The 20,789-nt window shown below is 37.2% G+C and overlaps 1 protein-coding gene across 3 annotated transcripts in view; it reads right to left on the bottom strand.

The window, feature by feature from the left end:
- LOC131038465 (uncharacterized) overlaps positions 1-20,789 on the bottom strand; it is a 91,470-nt gene that overhangs the window by 66,307 nt on the left and 4,374 nt on the right. For 2 of the 3 annotated variants that reach the window (XR_009358735.1, XM_059209988.1), the window contains exon 2: positions 8,397-8,627. The exons of the other annotated variant lie outside the window; for it this stretch is intronic. Coding sequence is in view for 1 of the 2 variants with exons in the window: in XM_059209988.1 (XP_059065971.1) it covers positions 8,397-8,627 (231 nt within the window). In the remaining variant the exon portion in view is untranslated. The remainder of the gene's footprint in view (positions 1-8,396; positions 8,628-20,789) is intronic. 3 annotated transcript variants of the gene reach the window in all.

Raw genomic sequence — 20,789 nt, 5'->3', positions numbered from 1 at the left:
TCTTGCCTCCAAAATTTGATCAAAATTTACCTTGGCAAGAATATACAATTTCATCTTCAAAATGCTAACACTTAGACAAAATTTGATTTTTACCCCAAAAAACCCTGACTAGACCTAACCTGGGACCTATTTGACTTCCTAACAGACTCACCTTATCGACTCAATCTCAATTCTCGGGAGGACGCTTAATAACTTTCAAAATTTGACTGGACTCAGCTTGAAAAATATCCAAAAGAAACCCCTAAGGCTTAGCCCTAGCCCAGACAACTCACTCATTCAAAACCCTAAAAGCAGAGAGAAGAACAAGCAAAACAAAAGCAAAAAGAGGGGGTCCCCATTTAAATGGGGCGATGTGTGAAAACGTCACAACACTAAGAAACTTGTTAGATCAGATTTCAAAGAGGACTATGGTGATCTTGTCGCCTTGTTGAATCGAGTGATGGGTTCCCCTCAAGCTTCTAGCTTTCAGCATTGGATGTTTTGTTTTATAGAAGAGATAGCAACTAGGGTGAAGATGATCAACTAGGGCAAGATAATCAATGATAACCTTGATGAGCAGTTGAAGAACTTGGAGCGAACCAAATCATTCTACATGAGCTCTTATGTAATCTACATGCTAGCAAGAACTTATAGATATAGAGGATTGACATGTAGAGGACCAGTGGGGAATGGAGAACGACAACTCAAGGTGTTTGAATGCTATCCTCAATTGCATCTTCATAATGCCACTCACTTCAGGAGAGTGCCTTCTCCATGTATATTGTCCGAACTTTGCAAGGAGGCACTCATAGGAGGTTATCACAAGAGGCTAAGGACTTAGTGAAGAAATTTGGCTCATGGTACATTCAATTTCCCAAGTTCACCTACATCTAACTTAAAGTGTTTTCATCTTCTCCTTACCATTTTCCAAGGTATTCCACTAACAAAATGATAGTTCTGGAAATTACAAGGCAACTCTCTACATATGATAAGATTCAAAAGAACAAGCACAAGCCCAGAACTTATTTTCCACTCTTCGTTGGGAACTCAATTGAGACATGTCCTTCATTCCAAGCAACCGAGGGATCCGAGGAGTTTCAATTCTATTCACTTGTGACTTATGCATCAAGATCAAATTTTGATCTGTATCACAAGATTAGAACAACTAACTCTCTACATATGATAAGATTCAAAAGAACAAGCGCAAGCCCAAAACTTCTTCTCCACTCTTCATTGGGAACTCAATTGAGACATATCCTTCATTCAAGGCAACCAAGGGATCCGAGGAGTTACAATTCTATTCCCTTGTGACTTATGCATCAAGATCAAATTTTGATCTCTATCACAAGATTGAAACGGCATTTAAGAGGAAGTATGGACATAAGGTACACCTAGAAGACTATCGGAATTTTGAAATAAGGAAGAGGATGTGTTCAAGGCTTTCGGTGCAAATGATTAGAATTTGTTAGCTATTCCTCATTCTCGATCAGGTTGACGATGATGGGAATTGTGTTCAACACCATTTTGAAGAAGAAAAAGTAAGCCCCTTCCAACCCCAAATTGGTCCGAGGTGAAGGTAGGAGATTTGAACATATTGATAAGGCCAGTCATGACACATACACAACGGTGGATGGATCACCAAGTTGATAGGTTGAAAGAAATGGACATCCCACTAACCTATGACTTGATGGGTGATTTGGAATCACACTCTTCCAAGGATGAGACTGATGAGGAGCAGCATGAATCAGTGTTGAAGAAGAAAGAGATAGACAAGAGAATGAAAGTCATAAGAAAAGAAAAGATATGGCCGAGACTTCATGAGCAAAGAAGACTACGGGAAACGAAGTTTCAAGTGAGGAGCCGCCACAACAAAAGCAAAAGTCAAGAACAACTCACTCCTCAACTAGCACTTCTTCTATCCAGCAGGTTGCCTCCTCTGTGGGTAGAAATGGAACATTAGTCGCGGAAAATGAGTCACAAAAGGAGGTCCAACAAGTCAAGGGGTGAATGAATCCTTGGAATCCATTCAACAACAAGACCGTGAGGAAGATCCTTCTCAAGATGTGGAAGTTCCACTTGATGATCATTTGATGGAGCAAGCAACGGTACCAATTGAGGAAATTCCGGAGGATGCGGACATGACTTTCCTTGATGAGGATTTCAATGATGGAATGATATCGGCACTTCAAAGTTTCAAGAAAATGAAGAAATAAATGATGAAATGAGTGGGGATATTGAACAATGCACCCCTCCTGAATGGTTAAGAAATAGAATGAAGGTTGTGGTAGAGACTAATGTGGATAATACCTTGTTATCACCGATTTCAAATTTTGTGCATTTCAGGTTTGTAACACCGAAATGCACGTATTTATAGTTGGCATGTTTTGTAAATCGGTTTCTTTGCTCTTTTTATTTCATTCATGGTTTTGATTTCAATGTTGTTCAAATTTTTTAACTCTGAACAAAACACATCCCCTTGTGTTCATGGCGCCCTTCCATTTTTACCAAAACATGTAGTTCGAACTACATACTTTTTGCAAACACATCACAAATGCAGTTCAGAGTTGCAACTTCGGACTACACGCCTTGTCAAAGATTCCTATCACATATGTAATTCGGAGTTACAACTCTGAACTACACCAAAGTCTTTCTCTTTCCATGTGTAGTTTAGAGTTACAACTCCGAACTACACCAAAGTCTTTGCCCCTTTGTGCAGTTCGGAGTTACAACTCCAAACTACACGAAGCCCTTGCATACTTTCACAAGATGCAATTCGTGGTTGTAACTCCAAACTGCACCCAAGCATCATATTCATAAGTGCAATTCGGAGTTGCAATTCCGAACTACATCATCTCAAATACAAACCCGATTTGGATTATTTTTCAGCCAAGTGTAAATCGGTGTTACAAGTCAGATTTACACCTTTGTATTTTCTAAGTGTAAAGTGGGTTTTTGAATCCAATTTGTGTGAAACTGGAGTATGGTTGCAAATGGTCTTCCTCAAGCAAGTTGTTCAAATTGAAGAAATATTTCTCATGAGGCCCCCTTTTCAGTACTTGGTGGTGATCTTTCATTTAACTCTGGAAGTCACAATTTCAGCTTCCCAAGAGATGATGAACCCATCTCCCAGCAAGAAGACCATGAAGTTTAAGAAGAAAAATTCGTCTCCCAGTAAGAAGACCATGAAGTTTAAGAAGCAAAATCCTCATCCAATCTTTTCACCTTCCTCAATGTCATCAAATATAGATAATATCAGAGATACTGAGATAGGTCATGTGGATCTTGAGGAGTTTTCAAAACGAGTCAAAGAGCCTCCATAGTATTACAAAATAAAATCAACCATTAATAGTAGTATCCATTTGGTCTCATCTTTTCCCATGTCTGCACAAAATCCAAAATTCATACTTGCAGTGGCTAAACGTTTTGATCCTGAAAGGAGTGTATTCATAAGGGAAAAGATATTGTTGAAAAGGTATCAGAATTCCCATGCACATTCCTGGATGAAAATCAGAAGACTCTTCATGTGGATTCAATCATCAAAGAATTCAATCTACTAGTAAATGCAAAGGCTTCCAAAGAGGATTTCTTCATATTCTTAATTGACATGCTAGCAGATTTCAAGTAATTACAGATAATTTGGGGTCTAACCTGAAGAAGCATAAGAAATGTCATATAGGTTTGGAGGATTCCATCACTCGGGTTCAGGTCATTACTAGTCACACCAAAGGACTTGATGAATCACAGATGAAGATTGCCTTGTAGAAGTTTGAAGAATTTTTGAAACAATATTGGAATGGAAAAGAAGTGTCTAATGACACTTAGTTAATTTCATGCCTTTTGTTGTAGCTGTTTTTTTGTAGTTTGCAATCAACATCTTAGATGTCTTTTTGTATATACGTTTTTGCATATAGGATTGCACAAGTCCTAAGTCAAATAGAACTCTTTTGACTTAGTCATAGTTAGTTGAACTTTTTCCTAATTTTGCTCATAGCCCTTCTACTATATATATGTAATGTCCCAACTTTGGAATAGAATTTAATAATAATATATAATAATGATAAAATTATAAATAAAATTAAAATATAAAAGAATATGACTAAATATAATTAAAATTTAATTAAGTTAATGAAGGGTCAAAAGACATGGAATGAAAAGTTGCAACTCCCTCAAAAATGAGATACAAAGGGAGAAGATTACCTCATTTGAGAGGGGAGAAGTGTGGAATAAAAAGTGCAGATCTGATTGTGAAAGGTTGTGCCCCTTTCAAAGGGCAGAAATAATGAAGAGTTGCACTCTTTCAAAGGGTGCTAATGATGAAAGGGTGTGTCTCTTGCCAAAGGGCATACATGATGAAGAGGTGTGACCCCTCCCTCACATTGAGAGATATAAAGGAAAGGAATCAAAAGCATCGAGGGAGATCACCATCGATTAGATCAGATCAGAACTGCTATTAAGTTACAGACAGTAACACCCTTGTTCTTGGTGGTATGCGTGGGGACTGTCATGTCCCAGTCTTGATGCCATGTCACCCTCTATCAATATAGAAGAAGCACGACAGCTTGGAATAAAGTAGCGATTCACTTTGGAAGACTAGTGACTTGTCAATGCAATGCTCAGGGATAACATTAAGATAAAATAGCGATCCTAAGATGGCGATGATGATAAGAATTAATCAAGAATTAACAACTGGTTTAAGACAGCGTAATTAAATAAATGAAGAGGCACATGGAAGAGATATCATTCCTTAAAGAGAAAGGGAATCGCCTAAGGGTCACAACCCTCCAACAAGGTTGATGGATATTTAAGAGTTAGAAAAGCATCATCCAAGGGGCATCGAACAGCAGATAATAGGAACACAATCAAATAAGAAAAGAAATCTCATTGCAGAGATATCATGAGTAATCAGCAAGCTTTGTTAATTACAAAGTGTTGGATTCTTTTAAAGCTTTTGTCCAATCTGCCATCTCATTATGGGGGGAATAAGAAAGTAAAATTGGATCAAATAGTCCTTGAGGAAGGGAACAGGAAAAAGAGATCGAATCTGCAGCTATTGTTAGGATAAGACAATATTCTGGTATGGAGTTCTGTGCATAACTTTGTTAATATTCTCAGCATATTATTATGGATAGCAAATTGTCTTTAAGACTATTCACTGCATATTATCTCCTGCACATACTGTGTAATCTATTATGATTATATTAGGTAGGGGAACTGTTGTATAAGACACCCTACATGATCATATTGAGTAGGGGAACTGTTATAAGACACCCTACACGATCATATTGAGTAGGGGAACTGTTATAAGACACCCTACATGATCATAATGAGTAGGGGAACTGTTATATAAGACACCCTACATGATTATGCTTGAACAGTTAATCAAGACACCCTATTAACCCTGCATAATAGCACACGGTGTTGAGGTTGTCTCAATCATAAGATTATGTTTCTATCCCTGATTCTGAATCTCTTTTATGCTTTACCTAGTTATTTCTGTATATAGTCGTTTATATGACCATTTCTTTATGTAATTGGTAGTATCTTTCTGACCTTGTTTTTCTCTGGTTGATTACAGCAGAGGCTAAGGTACTTCCCTAAACCCTTAACCTAAGAACATGAAACCGTAATTTTTCTGACCTAAAAACAAGGTCAGAAAAATACTACCTTCTTTTTCACTGGTTGTTTTTCACTGGCTGTTTTTCTCTGATTGATTACAGCAGAGGCTAAGGTACTTCCCTAAACCATTAACCTAAAAACATATCAACACTAACAATAGAGGGTGATCCCATGATTGTCATGAATGTTTTGGAAAAATCCAACCACCAAGTTGGAAACAACAATCCATTTAGAAGAGAGCTTAAGCTAGTGAAGTAGGCAGTTTGAGTTGGTTTCCTTCACACAATGCCATAAGAGAGCAAAATAAAATAGCAGATCTGATGGCTCATAAAGGAATTGATCTTTCTGATTTCTCGTCAATGGAAAGTAGCAAAGTGCTTTATTGCAAGGGCCTAGAAAAATTGGTGGACCATAATCGACCCCCTCGAGAATTCGGTCTATCTCTAATTTACAGTTTGCTTAAAATATTTCAAACTTATGCTATTGTACATGAGGGCCATCTGGCCTTATTTGTCATGATGACAGTACATGCAGGAGCAAATCATCTAGACAGTTTGCATTGATTCAATATTACCTTCATTCATGTCCTACTTGTTATTTCTGATACCATTCATCAATGTGAATGGGCTTGCTTAATCTAGTTTTTTGGTGTCTACGGTGTAGGTCTTTGGCAATTCTTGGTCTCTGTGTGGAGTTTTTGAGGGGTGCTTTGTTTGTGCTGTATATATTTGTCATGGCAAGGTAGAATGTAGGATCACTACGAGATCCACTGTGCAGAGGAAATGTATCGGATCATAGACTACAGAAAAAATTTGACTGCCCTCACCTAGTGATCCTAAAGGGTGTCAAATGCATTTCAGGTAATGAATGGATTAAGGATGATGCTACACTACATTCTCATGCAACAATAGTGGCAGTTTTCAAGGCTAAGTTGGTAACAGCAATACAAATGGTAAATATGAGCGTTAGTCTAGAGGCTCTACTGGTTTGCACAGCAGCAGACATGGATGAGAAAGTACCCCCAGTGGAGCATGTGTTTGGTCCTTCCCAGGAGTTTCCGGCTGGCCAAGGGTATTTGGTAGGGCATACGAGGCATCAAGATTTGGTTCCGGAGGCTGGCAACTTTTTCTGAGATTCCTGCTGCCCAAGGGGGTTTGGTAGGGCATATGAGGCATAAAGATTTAGTTGCAGAGATTGGCAACTTTTCTGATTTCTGTCAAGATTTGCAAATGCTGATAAAGCATCTTGTTCTCTCACACCATATGGATTTGCTTTAGGTGATGAGTAGCTAAACCCTGTTGAAGCTGAAAGGTGAGAATCTGGTATCCTCAGTTAGGTGATTAGATATAGTAAAAGGCATCCAATTTGAAGGACTCGTAAAGTCTGCAAGCCCAACTGTGGCAAAGGTAAAAAATAGTGGCAGTCTCTAGTAATGGAGTTCTCACTCAGGCTTACAATAGGTGGAAGTCTACTCTGAGCAGTTCAAGAATCGCCTTTTGGAGAGTTTCTCAACTCCCTTAAATACATGTTTTTATGCTTAGTTTTGTTGGTTACGTATTCTGTTTTGTACTCTTTGGCTTTCTGGTGAAGCGTGCAATTCCCTTTTGAGGGCAGTTTCTCCAAGATTTTGCTTATGTTTAAATTATGTGCTTCTGTTTTAGCTTTAAGGGTTAGAAACCCATAATAGAACCCTAGTCATAGTACCAAAAAAAGTAATCCTTTATGGGTCTCAATGAGGAATTACTAGCAAAGAAGAAAATGAATTCAGTGTGAAAAAACATTTTGTCCCTGTGATGAAAGCTCAAATTATAAGCAGAAAATATATTTATTCGATATTTTCAAAAATGGAAAAGAGGTCTAAGGAAAGCATTAAAGAAAATTAATAAGCTTCCATGATGAAGACGACGTCGAAGAACTAAATGTGTTCCTTTTGGGGTCTAAATGAGAAATCACTAGCAATGAAAACAATGGCTTCAATACTTGGTAGAATTACATTTACACTGCATAGACATTGCAAAGTGAAAATCAAACCCTAAGTACTAAATCCTAAAAAATGACATTTTTTAAACATAAAAAAAAATGACATTTTTTATATTGAATTCAATATCTCGCATTTAAAAAAAAAACTGGGTGTCACCAAGTTGGACTGGTTCAAAAACATGCCAATTTAATCTGGCATGGACCAAGACTTGGGTGTGGATTAAACACATCTAATCACATTTTATTGTTGTTTAATGTTTCAATGCTTTAAACACACGAAAATCCAAGTTGTAAGAAAAATTTGTATTCATTCAAGATTAAGAAGTGTAGCTTTTTACTCGAGAGATACTCAGAAATATTCATGAGTGAGAGTTCAAGTGAACTTCATGTTCTCAAAAAGAGAGAGTTCTAACAGTTCAAGTGAACACCATCTCCTAATAATAATTAATAAGTCTTTTTGAGCCAATGCCTGATTGGGTAGGAATTGTTTCGTGTAAGCCCAGTATTTTAAAACTTTTCATGAGTTGACAAGGGCAGCAAGTAACTCATCCATTTACATGCAAATGAGTTGTAGACCAGAACTTGCAGCAATAGCTCACCAGGACCAATGTATATCTGTTGTTGGATAGCTTCTCCAAACTCACCAGCATAAAATTTTAAAGGAATTTTAAATTCACGTGTTGAATCTCACTAAATCTAGATGCTGGAAAACACAATTGAGTGTATGAGACCAACTATCAAACAAATCATTCCGACAAACCTTCCCAGCTTGAATTACATCATTATTCCTTTCATACAATCCTAGCAACTAACAAACTCACCTTTTTCGCACCACTGTAAACATTTCTATCTGATTTAGGACTGGGCAATGCACTCACATACCCTCCATCTTTGTGTAATGCAGCTGCTTCAACCAACATTTCAAAGCCTTGATCATTTTTGCTATTGCAGGGAAGGGTGTCCTCATCTGAATCAAAGACATCAATCTCAGACCTGTTTACAGCCATTTTCTCTGTATCTGAAGTTTTACTCTTACGAACCAATCTGGGTGCCTGCACAGATAAATTTAAATGAAGTTTTAGTCCACTGTGTAGCATGGATAAGACTTGGGGGTAATTGCTATATGTATAGATGTGTGCCTGTGCAAATTAATTTTTGTATTTCTAGATAAAATTTCAGCTCATGAAAAAATGGATAAAACCAAGGGGATGATTGCTATACACATTATTGGGTGCCTTTGCAGATACAATTTAGTAAGTCCAAATAAATTTTTAGCTCACACAATGTGAGACAATAGATAACTGACGGAAATAGATGATCTCATGTGGTAAAGTGTTGGCATTTAGATAATGGAGCCCCAGCTTTATAAATCTTCAGGGGGGTGATATTACATAATGTGATGAAATTGATTCTCTATACCAGGAGGAGTTGATTCCCAGCTCCAGCATTCTTTGGCAACCTCGCGACCCCCTCAACCCAGATGGCATAACTTGAATTTTGATGGTGCCTCCTGTGGCAATCCAAGACCTTCAAGAGTTGGTTGTATTTTTCGCAATTGGAAGGGGCAAATGCTCTTCAAATCCTCTCTTGCCCTAATTAACAGCACTTACAACGAGGCCGAATTTCAAGCTCTCATCCTTGGATTAAAACTCTGTCAAGCGATGCAACTATCTAATCTAGAAATCAGAGGGAAGTCCTTAATTGTCATCAATGCCATTAGACACAGGATCACTCCTAGTTGGCAGCCTCAAACTCTTCTCAACAAAAAGTTACAAATCATAGAGGGGATACCTAATACTATTGCCAATCATGCGTATCGCGAAGCTAATAGAGAGGCATATCTTTCGTCGAACATAGCTGCAGATAGCATATCATCTTTGGATATAACCCGCAATGAATGAGGTGGCATGACGGTGTCATTATAATACTTGTGCAATGGAGATTGTCAATTATGGTGGGGTCCGAAACCTCAAGGCCTCTCAAATCGAGGGAAGGTGAATACTCCTCCCCTTAATCTGCATTTAAATCACCCATGCTTTGCCTTGGGACGTTTAAGTCCTTTATACAATGGTCACTATCTAGAATAGTGTCATGCCCCTAAACCAGATCGCAACCACTATTAATATCAAACTGAGGCAATAATAGCATAGGAGGCTGTAACGTCCCATTCCCAAACTAAGATTAGTTCCCATAAGCATCACCTGCTGAGATCATTCAAATTCGAGAAGTCTCCTATGGAGACAAATTTGAAAATAAAATTCAAACTTGTACTAGCAATACTAAGATGATTGACCATAACAGCAATAACCAAGAAGAGAATATGAACAATCAGAGTTTCAAAAACTTATCTTTGACTACACAAACAAACACTTAGAAATCTCTGGGAAGCCTTAAGGTTGCATTAATATTCTCAGAACCATTTACACGTCAGATACCAGCAACAAATACACTAGGTGAGAGTGAAGCCAAAAAGCACTGCCCATAAAGGGAATTAGCAAAGCACACTGATTATATTTTATATTCTACTGTGTCGAGTAAGAGATAATGTGTGAGCAATTATCACCGATGGTTCAATTGAGGAGAAATTATAATACTACTCAGTACGGCTAATAGCTAGTAAATATTGAGGATATCAGTGATATAGTTCGATATTTATATGTAGCGATGATACATTACAAAGGTTGGAATTAAGTCCTGCGTTACGGGAGAAGTTGATTTGTTCACCAACATAGAGTCTCATAGGTAGGAAACGGTGTGAGCAAGGAGGAAGACTTTGCCAATCATGGAGTATCACAGCGGGACAACTTATTAAGCATTGCATCTCGATCATCATATATATCTGAAGATTCATGAATAACGACTCCATTGCAAACCACATATTAGTTATCAGGTTGGTAAGACTTACGAAAGAAAAGGGATGAGGAAAGACTACGAACATCGATTAATTGTGTTGATTGTAATTAGGGAATGGCGGATTCCAATTGCCTTGGGCAACATTGGAGTCCGCCCAAAGGGCTGGCCCCTTTCTTCAACGTATAGGGCTGGGCCCTATACCTCACGGCACTACTTAAACCTCACGTCACACACTCAACATGTTCCTAAATAGGGCCGACCCTATTCAATCAAGGCAATTCGCTAAAAGGGAAAATAATAAATAAAAAGTTAATTATTAAGTAAAGCCGACCTAACTAAGACTTCGCTCCACATATAAATAAATGTCAACCTCACATTATTATGCACTCGCAGATCTTTCCATGCAAAATATACATCTGCTAAATGCGAAGTTTGAAGAAGCAATATTAGCGAATTATATCTGTCATTAAAGGTGCAAATTTCAAGTGCAAATACCATCATAAGGAGGGCAAACTGATCTAGGTCCAAGGCGCTAAAGTTGCAGTCCAGTCTCAAGCAAAAGTGCAGACTTAAGATGCACTAAAAATGCAGATCTAGGGTATTAGCCTGAGTGCTGGTTGGTGTGTTTAAGGTGCAGACCTGATGCTCATGAAAGTGCAGACCTGTTGTTGATTTCATCAACCCTAAGAGCAAACATTTCAGACATCTTCAAGTACTTGAGATAAGTGTTGTAATCATTATATGAATATAATCCATAATCAGATCTGAGGATCTTTTCTGGCTGGGTTTTTCCTCATAGGAGGTTTTCCCAGGGTAATTGTGTTTTGTTCTTATTTGTTCATTTCTATGCTATGCCTAGATCTAAAAATCTCTAAATTTTACAACAAACCATTTAATTAGAAACTAAATTCTGATTTCTAAGTTTTACATTAATCTGGAAGTATAAAATCAACATGGTATCAGAGCGAGGTTGTACTAACCGTAATCAGATCTAGCATCCTGTAGCTTAGATCTTGCACTTTCTTGTTGTCGTAAAATTGATGACAGGTTCCAAGATCGAGGAGAGATTGAAAAGGTTTTGTGATCAAAGGTTTAGCATGGTCACATCTTGGTCCTGTATACTTGAAGATCTAACTCTTCAGTGTCATTCAAGCTAAGTATTTTTGAGTCATTGCATTCTTGATTGCAAGATATATTATACTCAGCTTATCCAAAAGATTGAAGTATTATCGTTTGGCTGACCTAGTTCTAGGTCGTATTGATTTTATGATTCTAATTGCCTTAGTTGGTAGACTTGTCTAATATAGAACATTATTTAGATATCATCATGATCTTTGATTTGCATACTCCTGTTTGTTAGAACTTAGAAGGTATTCTAAATTTCCGTTTGAGTGTTGCAAGGTATTATAAATCGATTCTTCGTTAATGTTTTGATTGGAATCAGGAATGTCTTGGACTCATCATCCACAGTTGTCATCTATATAACTATGATCTAAACACTTGTTATGTTCTCTGCATATGTAATTTAGATATTGTTATTATGTTAAATAATATGGACTAGTTCTATTATTGACTTTTGATCTAAAAGTTCTAAGTATTCTTGTGATGAATACTTATATGCATTCTAAGTGAGTAGCTATGCTTGGTTGAGTTATGTTTTTTTTAATGATCTTCATTCATGACATTTTTTGTTGACTTGAATTCTACTTGACGTGAACGACTTATGGAGATGTGTACAGTCATGAGGAGCTAATGATTGTTTGCCTTGGCATCATTGATATAAGTATACTGACTGAGGTGTAGGAATTCAATGTTCTATTAATTATGGAGATGAACTCTTAATGAACAGATCGAGATCACTTTGACTTAATATTTTGGCCTGTGTGTAATTTTACTAATAAGTGTTACTGATAGAAAAGTTTAGTTGAAAGATGATCTGCAATCATGTTCGTAGTATGCAAGGGTTAATGCTAGACGAAGAAACTTATTTCTCTTGTCTGTTACATAGCCTTGCAGTTCGTATAATATAGATCTTCTTCATATGTTTTTTGACGTATGGGATTTTTCTACTATCATAAACTACCTTGAGATCTGTTTGGTTTTGATCAAGTATAAATTGTGCTTGGTGGTTAACAAAGAGTATAACTAATGAGTATTTTATTAATATCATTTTGCAGAATGATGTTGTTGTTAGATCAATTTTATCCATGCTCATTTGTTTTGATTTACTTCTGATTACTTCCTCTGGACTGAACTGCAAATAGATGAACTAATGGATATTATGGCTACATTCAGTCTTTGGTCTTTTCTATGTTCTTTCTTCTGATTTGAGTGAACTATTACTTTCGTTTATTGTTACACCAATGTTATAAGTTGTTCTAGTAATCATGTGTTTCAGAACATAGCTTTGAGATGTTCTCAACCTTCAAATCTGACCATTGATGTGAAGAATGAGATCTACTATAAATGTTTTATGAAGAAGTTATGTGTGGCTCCTTGTTGTTTTAGAAGTGTATTAAAGATCCCTTTTGCTCTTGATGTTTTAGTGCAAACCCTTTTTGTTTGGTTTTGTAATACCAAAGATAATGATCAACTATGGACCTTAATGGAATCTTGAGTTCTGACAATTGTAGATTCATCACTTCTCCTATAAGAGGTTGATGGGGCACGGTTGGATGATTTGTGAGGTTTGAGTATTCTTTATTGTGCTTACTTCATCGTCTGTTCCAAGAGATTGAATGTATATCTTGTCTTACTAACGTTGCATAATGTTGCTATTCATTGGCTGAACTATTTTCTACAAATCTGTGATTCCTCTTTGAAAGATTTCGCAATTGATCTCTTAGGATTTTCGTTTCTATTGATGACATTTGATTGGCAATCTTGTTGTGTAATCTCTTGATGGAAGTTATCCTCATCTTATCTCAACAATTGTGCTATGGGTCCACCTTATTGATTGAAAGATAGATGGACAGGATCTTTGAGATTAACATAAAAGATTGATTGTGCAGAAGTTAAGAGGGAGCGTCTCCTTCTAAGTTTGGTATACTCTAACTTATGTTGGTTAATTACCTTTTGATTATGAGTATTAGCATGGAAATTTTTTTTCTTGGGTCAAGCATTTATAATTTCATTATGATTGAACTGACTTGATGCTCAAGTGTATGATTTCCTATCCTTGAGTACAGGAAATTGATTGGATCTTTCAGTGGCTTGGAGTGCTTCTGAAACAGGGCATACTAATTCTTCAAGGGAAATTATTGGGATGGGCATACACTCGAAGGAAGTTCGAGTGCTTTGGAAGCTATGATTGGACACAGTTGCTGCTGAGAGGGAGTTCCAGCTACTTTGGTATATCTTGAGTGTGTATTTGGTATATCTTGAGGGTTATGAGATTTTGGATAGAGTAACTCGTGTGCAGATTGAAGAAAGCCCTATATGGCCTCAAACAGGCCCCTCGTGCTTGGTATGAAAGAATTGATAAATACTTGTTAAGTTTAGGATTTTGTAAAAAAGATGTTGACTCTAACATCTACTTTAAGTTATCCAATGATGAAATGCTAATTCTAGTTCTATATGTGGATGATTTATTTCTTACTGGTTAAGATGAACTTATCATTAGATGTAAGAAAGAACTAGCTTCAAAATTTGAAATGAAGGACTTAGGTCTAATGCATTATTTCCTAGGTCTAGAAGTATGGCAAAGATCTAACGAAATTTTTCTAAGTCAAGGAAAGTATACTCTTGATATTTTGAAAAGATTTAGAATGATGGATTGTAAACCTATGTCTACTCCTATGGAATCTAACTTAAAGAAGTTTAGTGTTTCTGCAACTAATTCTGATTTTGTAGATCCATCGGAGTACAGGCAGTTGATTGGATCACTGATGTATCTAGTTAACACTAGACCTGACATATGCTTTGCAGTGAATGCTCTCAACCAGTTCATGAGCATGCCCAAACATGTTCATCTTGTTGCAGCCAAGCACATCCTAAGATACTTGTGAGGCACAGTTGGTTATGGGCTGACGTATCCATTTAACACTTCAATAACCTTGGAAAGTTATTCAAATACAGATTGGGCTGGAAGTGTCAAAGACAGGAAAAGCATTTCCAGCATTTGTTTCAGCTTAGGATCCGCAGTGATCTCTTGGGCTTGCAAAAAACAATCCTCAGTTGCACTAAGTACTGCTGAAGCTGAGTATATTGCTGCAAGCGTAGCTTCTAGAGAAGCAATGTGGCTTCGTAAGCTTCTTGCTGGGCTGTTTGGTCAGCTTTGGGATCCTTCAATTATTCATTGTGATAATCAGAGTTGTATCCAGTGTTTCATGACAGGTCAAAACATGTGGAAACTCATTATCACTTCATTCGAGATATGGTGCAAAGAGGCGCCATTCAGCTGAAGTATGTCAGCACTGATGAGCAGGTTGCAGATATTCTTACCAAGCCTCTGTCCAAAGTGAAGTTTGTGTACTTCAGGGACAGACTCGGTGTTTTGGAAAATGAAACCCTGATTGAGAGGGAGTCTCAACCTCAGTGATGCATTGTGTTGTATCAAACCACCCTCTACAAGCAATGTAAGGTGGTATTGTAATCTTCTCAGGGAGAAGAGTAATTGTTAACCATCCTCTGCGGGCAATGTAAGATGGTAGAAAAAGATCCTCTCCACCCTCTGTGGGCAATGTAAGGTGGATCCAGTCTATGCTTGTGTGCGAGCTAGAAGATTATATTATGTAGTTCCATTATATGCTTGTGTGCAAGATGGAAGACTACAATATTCTGATTATGTAATCCATTCTTTGCTTGTGTGCAAGATGGAAGATTATGGTTATGTTTCTCCTCCCTAATTAAAAGGGAGTGTTGATTGTAATTAGGGAATGGCGGATTCCAATTGCCTTGGGCAACATTGGAATCCGCCCAAAGGGCTGGCCCCTTTCTTCAACGTATAGGGTTGGGCCCTATACCTCACGGCACTACTTAAACCTCACGTCACACACTCAACGTGTTCCTAAATAGGGCCGACCCTATTCAATCAAGGCAATTCGCTAAAAGGGAAAATAATAAATAATTAGTTAATTATTAAGTAAAGCCGACCTAACTAAGACTTCGCTCCACATATAAATAAATGTCAACCTCACATTATTATTCACTCACAGATCTCTCCATGCGAAATATACATCTACTAAATGCGAAGTTTGAAGAAGCAATATTAGCGAATATATCTGTCATTAAAGGTGCGAATTTCAAGTGCAAATACCATCATAAGGAGGACAAACTGATCTAGGTCCAAGGCGCTAAAGTTGCAGTCCAGTGTCAAGCAAAAGTGCAAACTTAAGATGCACTAAAAGTGCAGATCTAGGGTATGAGCCTGAGTGTTGGTTGGTGTGTTTAAGGTGCAGACCTGATGCTCATGAAAGTGCAGACCTGCTGTTGATTTCATCAGCCCTAAGAGCAAACATTTCAGACATCTTCAAGTACTTGAGATAAGTGTTGTAATCATTATATGAATATAATCCATAATCAGATCTGAGGATCTTTTCTGGCTGGGTTTTTCCTCTTGGGAGGTTTTCCCAAGGTAATTGTGTTTTGTTCTTATTTGTTCATTTCTATGCTATGCCTAGATCTAGAAATCTCTAAATTTTACAACAAACAATTTAATTAGAAACTAAATTCTGATTTCTAAGTTTTACATTAATCTGGAAGTATAAAATCTAAGTCACCAGGTTCGACCGAATTTGAACCTTGAAGTTCGAAATTCGGCGAACTTGAAAAACCATTAAAAAAATCGATTAAATTCGATTAAATTCGATTTTAGGGTTTGTTAAAGTGTTTTTTTAATTTTTCGGGTTTGCGTTTTAGGGTTTGTTTTGGCGGATTTTATAAATAGGCGGCCGCAGACGTTGCAACCACACCCACGCGAGCTGCTAACGCCGCCCGCTCTGCCTGACCGCCCGCTCTGCGACCACCGCCCGCTCTGCGACGCCACCACCGGTGCTCGGCCGCCACCCGTCTGCGACGCCGCCACCAGTGTCGACGCCGCCTGCACTCCGCGACGACGCCGCCACCAGTGCCGAGTGCCGACGCCGCCACCAGTGCCGAGTGCCGACGCCGCCTGCACTCCGCGACGACGCCGCCACCAGTGCCGACGCCGCCTGCACTCCGCGACGCCGCCTACACAGCCGCACACGTCCGCCGCACAGGTATTTTTTTTTATTTTATTATTTTTTTTTTTTTGTTTATAATGTTAAATAGTTAATAACTAATGTTTAAAAATGTAATTTTATATAATAATAATATTATATATTTTATGCTTTATATTTATATTTTATAATATAATATTATATATTTTTATATTTTATTAAATTTTTTTAGGTTTAATATTTTTTATGTTTAATAATTAATAATTTAATATTAATATGGTGTTAATTTTTTTTATTTTTTATGATATTAATATGATATTATTAATTTATTATTATATATCTCTGCTTCATTTTTTATATGATATTAATATGGTGTCAATTTTTTTTATGTTTATAAATTTATAATATTGTTTAATATTATTATTATATAATTTATAATTTTATATTAATGGTTTTTTATTATATTGTTTAATATTATATATTTTTAAAAGGTTGAAATAAAAATAGTGTGTTTTTTAATTTTTCTTTCCAAACATGCAGATTTTCATTTAATGGCTCCTCCCAAATCAACTTCTGAGGCATGGAAGCATGTGACCCGAAATGGAACTCACATCAAATGTAACATGTGTCAGGCAAATATCATTGGAACTTTAACAAGGCTTAGGGACCACTTCCTTGCTAATAAAGGGGGTCCAGGTGGAGGTGTTCAAGCATGCACAGGTGCGACTCCAGAACTTAAAGCTATTCTAGAGAAAGAGTTGGCTGCTTCAACGGTAGGCAAAATGAAGAAGGCACAAAAGAAACAGAGAATTGAAGGAGATATATCTAGATTCACATCTGCCATGTCTTCCTCTTCTGTGCAATCCGAAGCGGCGAGTGTACCAAAACAGAGTGGAACACTGAACAACTTTTGGAAACCAGTAGAGAAACAACAGGTGGATGATGCAGTTGCTGATTTGTTTTACACAAGTGCTATTCCATTCAATGTTGCGAGAAATCCTCATTTCCGCAATGCAGTTCAGAAAATTGCAGAGTTTGGCAAAGGGTACACACCCCCAGGTTCAGAGGCTATCAGGACAACTCTTTTGCAGAGGTCAAAAGATAGAGTGACTGAAAAATTAGCTGATGTCAAAGCCACTTGGAAGGAAACAGGTTGCACTATATTGAGTGATGGATGGTCAGATATGTGTCAAAGGCCATTGATTAATGTTTTGGTGTCTTGTCCTGAAGGTGTTGTGTTTTTGAAAGTCATTGACACCATGAACCACAAAAAAACTTCAGAGTATATTTTTCAAATATTAGAGGAAGCCATTCTTGAAGTAGGGATGGAAAATGTGGTTCAAGTGGTAACTGATAGTGCAGCAAATTGTGTGGGAGCTGGGAGGCTGATTGTAGAGAAGTACCCACAGATATATTGGAGCCCATGTGCAGCGCATTGTCTCGATTTGTTGCTTCATGACTTGGCTAAATTCCCATGGATAAATGAAGCTATTCATAGAGGGAGAGCAATTGCAAATTTCATACGGAATCATCGTCTCACATTGAGTATTTATAGGCAGCATGCATCAAAGGAATTGTTGAGGCCTTGTGAAACAAGATTTGCTTCATATTATATCACTTTGAAAAGAGTGGTTGAAGAAAAAGCAGCTTTGAGGTCTATTATATGTTCCAATCAGTGGGAAAGTTCAGTGCTTTCTAAAAGCCCCAAGGGGAAGAACATAGAGCAAATCATCCTAAACAGCAATTTCTGGGAAAGTGCAGCAAAAGTCTTGCTTGTATGTGAACCAATTGTTGACGTGCTTCGTATGGTTGATGCTGACACTCCTTGCCTTGGCATGCTTTATGAAAGCATGGACCGGTGTAAGGAATCTATTCAAAAAGCACTAAACAATGAAGAAGCAGAATATATGCAGATATGGGAGGCAGTTGATTGCAGATGGAAAATGATGCACACACCTTTACATGCAGCAGCTTGCTTTTTGGAGCCTAAGTTGTTTTCTATTGATAGAAGGGGTGATAATGAAATCATGGCAGGGCTTTACCAAGCCATTAGCAGGTATGTACCAAATCCAGAAATTGCAGCACTAATCAGAGATCAAAGTTGGCAATACAAGAGAGGAGAAGGGATGTTTGGAGGGGCAGAAGCCAAATATGACTCGCCACGTATGTCTGGATATAGATGGTGGATCGCTTATGGATCATCAGCTCCTGAACTGCAAGAGTTTGCTATTCGAATTTTGAGTCAGGGAGCAAGTTCATCAGCTTGTGAGAGGAACTGGAGTTGCTTTGACCACATCCATTCCAAAAAGAGGAACAAATTGCTGACTGGAAAGTTGGGAGATCTTGTCTATGTTCGCAGCAATTTGAAATTGCTGATGAACAAATCAGCAAAGAACACTTCTTTACAACAAACTCTTGAAGGCATGGCAATGCCAGATGCAGATGAGCCTGACTTTGCAGATGATGAACTGAGTAGTGATACAGATGATGATGATTCGGCATCCCAGCCAAGTGCTCTTGATGACTTAGAGTTATTTTAAAGTTCTAAAGTTTTTGACTGTTATTGTACCTTTTTGACAAAAGAACATCTTTGCGATAGTGAAAGCATATGTTTCCTACGGTTTATATTTTATAAATGTGTCATCTTTTTGTAATGATTTCAAATCTATTTATCAATGTTAAACTATTTACGCAAATTTATAGATATATTACATATATTTATTAAAAAAAAATTTAAAAATTACATATGGCGAATTTAATTCGAATTTTATACATTTCGAATTTTTTCCGCATCGAACTTCATCGAATTTCAAAGCTGTCGAACTTCGAATTCGAATTCGAACCTGGTGACTTAGTATAAAATCAACAAATTGATCAACTAAGATAAGCATTGATTCAACATCAATGGTTGATAAGGAGCAACGATTATGTCAAGGATGGATAGATACGATATAATTACAAAAAGATTGCAGGAACTTGTTTAAGCATATCTAATCAATATTATGCAGCATTAAGATTATCAAACATGAACTAATTGATATCATTATGAAGAAACATGATGTTAATTATTTTTGGCATGGGGATTAATCGATATTCATGGGATAATGAAAAGGATGCAATCAAGCACCAAATGTGAGTTATGTGTAAATTGATTTGGATTATGAATGCAGCAATTAGTAATAATCATGAAATGGTGCAATCAGTACTATGGAAAAGAGTTGGTAATAAGACATGTCTTTTGAATGCAACTCAACATTCCATTTACGAGATATAAGAGGGCATTCAAAATCTTTCAAACAGCGTCATCAATTTTGAAAACTTCTTGAATCTTATCCATTTATTGGATCTGCTCTTGTGATATTATCTTTATTCTCCATTACATAGTTTAATTGCAAAGATTAGACAGTATAAGTGTGAGGACTCGAAGTAAATATTCTGATTTTCTAAGATATCCTGAAAGGGGACATTACAGAGGCCAACTAGGATAAATATTTATTAATTCCCAAGCAGCAAATTCCAAAAGAGACGACTAGGTTAAAAATAAAATATTTACAAGGTGGCAATCCCAAGAGAGGCCAACCCTAAGAATATGAATATTAAAAAATGTTACAAGCAATGCCTAAGGAAAGGAATATTAGTCATGTATTAGTCATTGCTGGTTGGCTATTTCCCTTGACTAATATTAAAATATCAGTATCCTTCATTTATAGCTGGGATCATGAAAGGGCAGCAGTTGTAAAGTGAAAGGACAGCAATTGCAGGTGTATCATTTCAATGCAAACAGTGTGCCTCTTCATGACCAAAAGGTATGACCCTTTCCACCATGATGGGTATAAAGGGAAGGGAGCATCATTTGAAAGAGGATCGAATGAATGGAAATAGGCATTTGATCTATAATTGGAAAAAAAAAACAGATCTGAAATGAATAATAAGACAGCAATCAGGAGACATGATCCTCCAAAGGAATATCTCTTTCCAAAGAGATGTGTCTCCCCAAAAAGATATGAAGGTATGAAGGGAACAAGAAATTAATATGCGGGACAGGAAATGATAATAAAAACAGATCAGTACTTTAGATCACTAATAAAGGATCAATCAAGAAGATTGTCCATCGAATTGGGAAAGTCTGAAAAGTAACCAGCAATATACATATACATGTATAATTCAAGCAAGTTTCTCAAGAATCATTTAATAAGTTTGTTTCAAGGGATTGATTGCAGA

Source organism: Cryptomeria japonica, chromosome 8 (genome assembly GCF_030272615.1).
Source record: "Cryptomeria japonica chromosome 8, Sugi_1.0, whole genome shotgun sequence".
NCBI classification, from domain to species: Eukaryota; Viridiplantae; Streptophyta; class Pinopsida; order Cupressales; family Cupressaceae; genus Cryptomeria; species Cryptomeria japonica.
This window is presented reverse-complemented; position numbering and strand designations above follow the sequence as displayed.